Source organism: Saprolegnia diclina (assembly GCF_000281045.1).
Source record: "Saprolegnia diclina VS20 unplaced genomic scaffold supercont1.37, whole genome shotgun sequence".
In the NCBI taxonomy this organism is placed as follows: domain Eukaryota; phylum Oomycota; class Saprolegniomycetes; order Saprolegniales; family Saprolegniaceae; genus Saprolegnia; species Saprolegnia diclina.
Genome location: NW_008246104.1, coordinates 468,217 through 468,973, shown reverse-complemented (window position 1 = coordinate 468,973; position 757 = coordinate 468,217). Strand labels below are relative to the sequence as shown.

At 52.6% G+C, this 757-nt stretch overlaps 1 protein-coding gene across 1 annotated transcript; it reads left to right on the top strand.

Annotated features, from left to right (window-relative positions):
- Nucleotides 1–264: 264 nt before the first annotated feature.
- Nucleotides 265–505, top strand: SDRG_10846 (hypothetical protein; the record flags this gene model as incomplete). The annotated part of the gene is made up of 3 exons (XM_008616860.1): nucleotides 265–273; nucleotides 329–394; nucleotides 443–505. 3 exons carry the CDS (start codon nucleotides 265–267, stop codon nucleotides 503–505), a joined length of 138 nt encoding a protein of 45 aa, XP_008615082.1.
- Nucleotides 506–757: the final 252 nt, after the last annotated feature.

The following is a 757-nucleotide window of genomic DNA, read 5'->3' as shown; positions in this document are numbered from 1 at the left end:
AGCTTGTACGCTCAAGCAACCTTCTCACCAAAACCTCGTGCAAAAACGCCTACCCCTGACCACAATCTCGTCTCCATTCAGTGGCACCTCATTGTTCCGCTTTTAAGTACACTAATCAAGTAGGCTTCCGGGTTACTCGCCGTCAAAGGACTAAGTTTGCGACGTGTTCTCGTTGTTGATTTAGAAGGTTCGGCTGATATGATTTGTTGATAGGACTCACATCGGAGGAAAAAGAGCAGAACGACTCGGAGAACGCTTAAAGAAATGCACCAGGTCGATCGTGTGTGCACTAACCCTGACGCTGGCGACGGATCTCGGTGCGCTCCAGGAGCGCATTACGGCGGCGCCCAAGAGTTCAGTTACGTCGGTGCAGGCCAACTTCTTGCCCGATCCGGTGCCGACCATGACGTTCTCGCACTTGGATGCTACTAGTACGACGTAGTTGTCGCGCCAGATTTTGGAGCTCAGTACCCACCCAGCCGTCGATTCGCTCGACTCCAAGTAGCAGCGAAACCAAACACGGCAATGCGATCACTTGAGAGATGACTGTGCTTTCACGACCAGACACATTTTGCGAGCTTCTGACCATGGAATCGAACTCGAAGCCGAATGCACAATTAGTCTGCCAATATACCTTGTATCTATGATGTGACCGCTCCTGGCTCTTGACCAGATGTGGACGGGCTCAGATCTGAAAAGGCGTAGGCTTGGTCGACGGCTTGTCGGTCGGCGTCGGCTTCTTCGTCGGCTTGTCCGT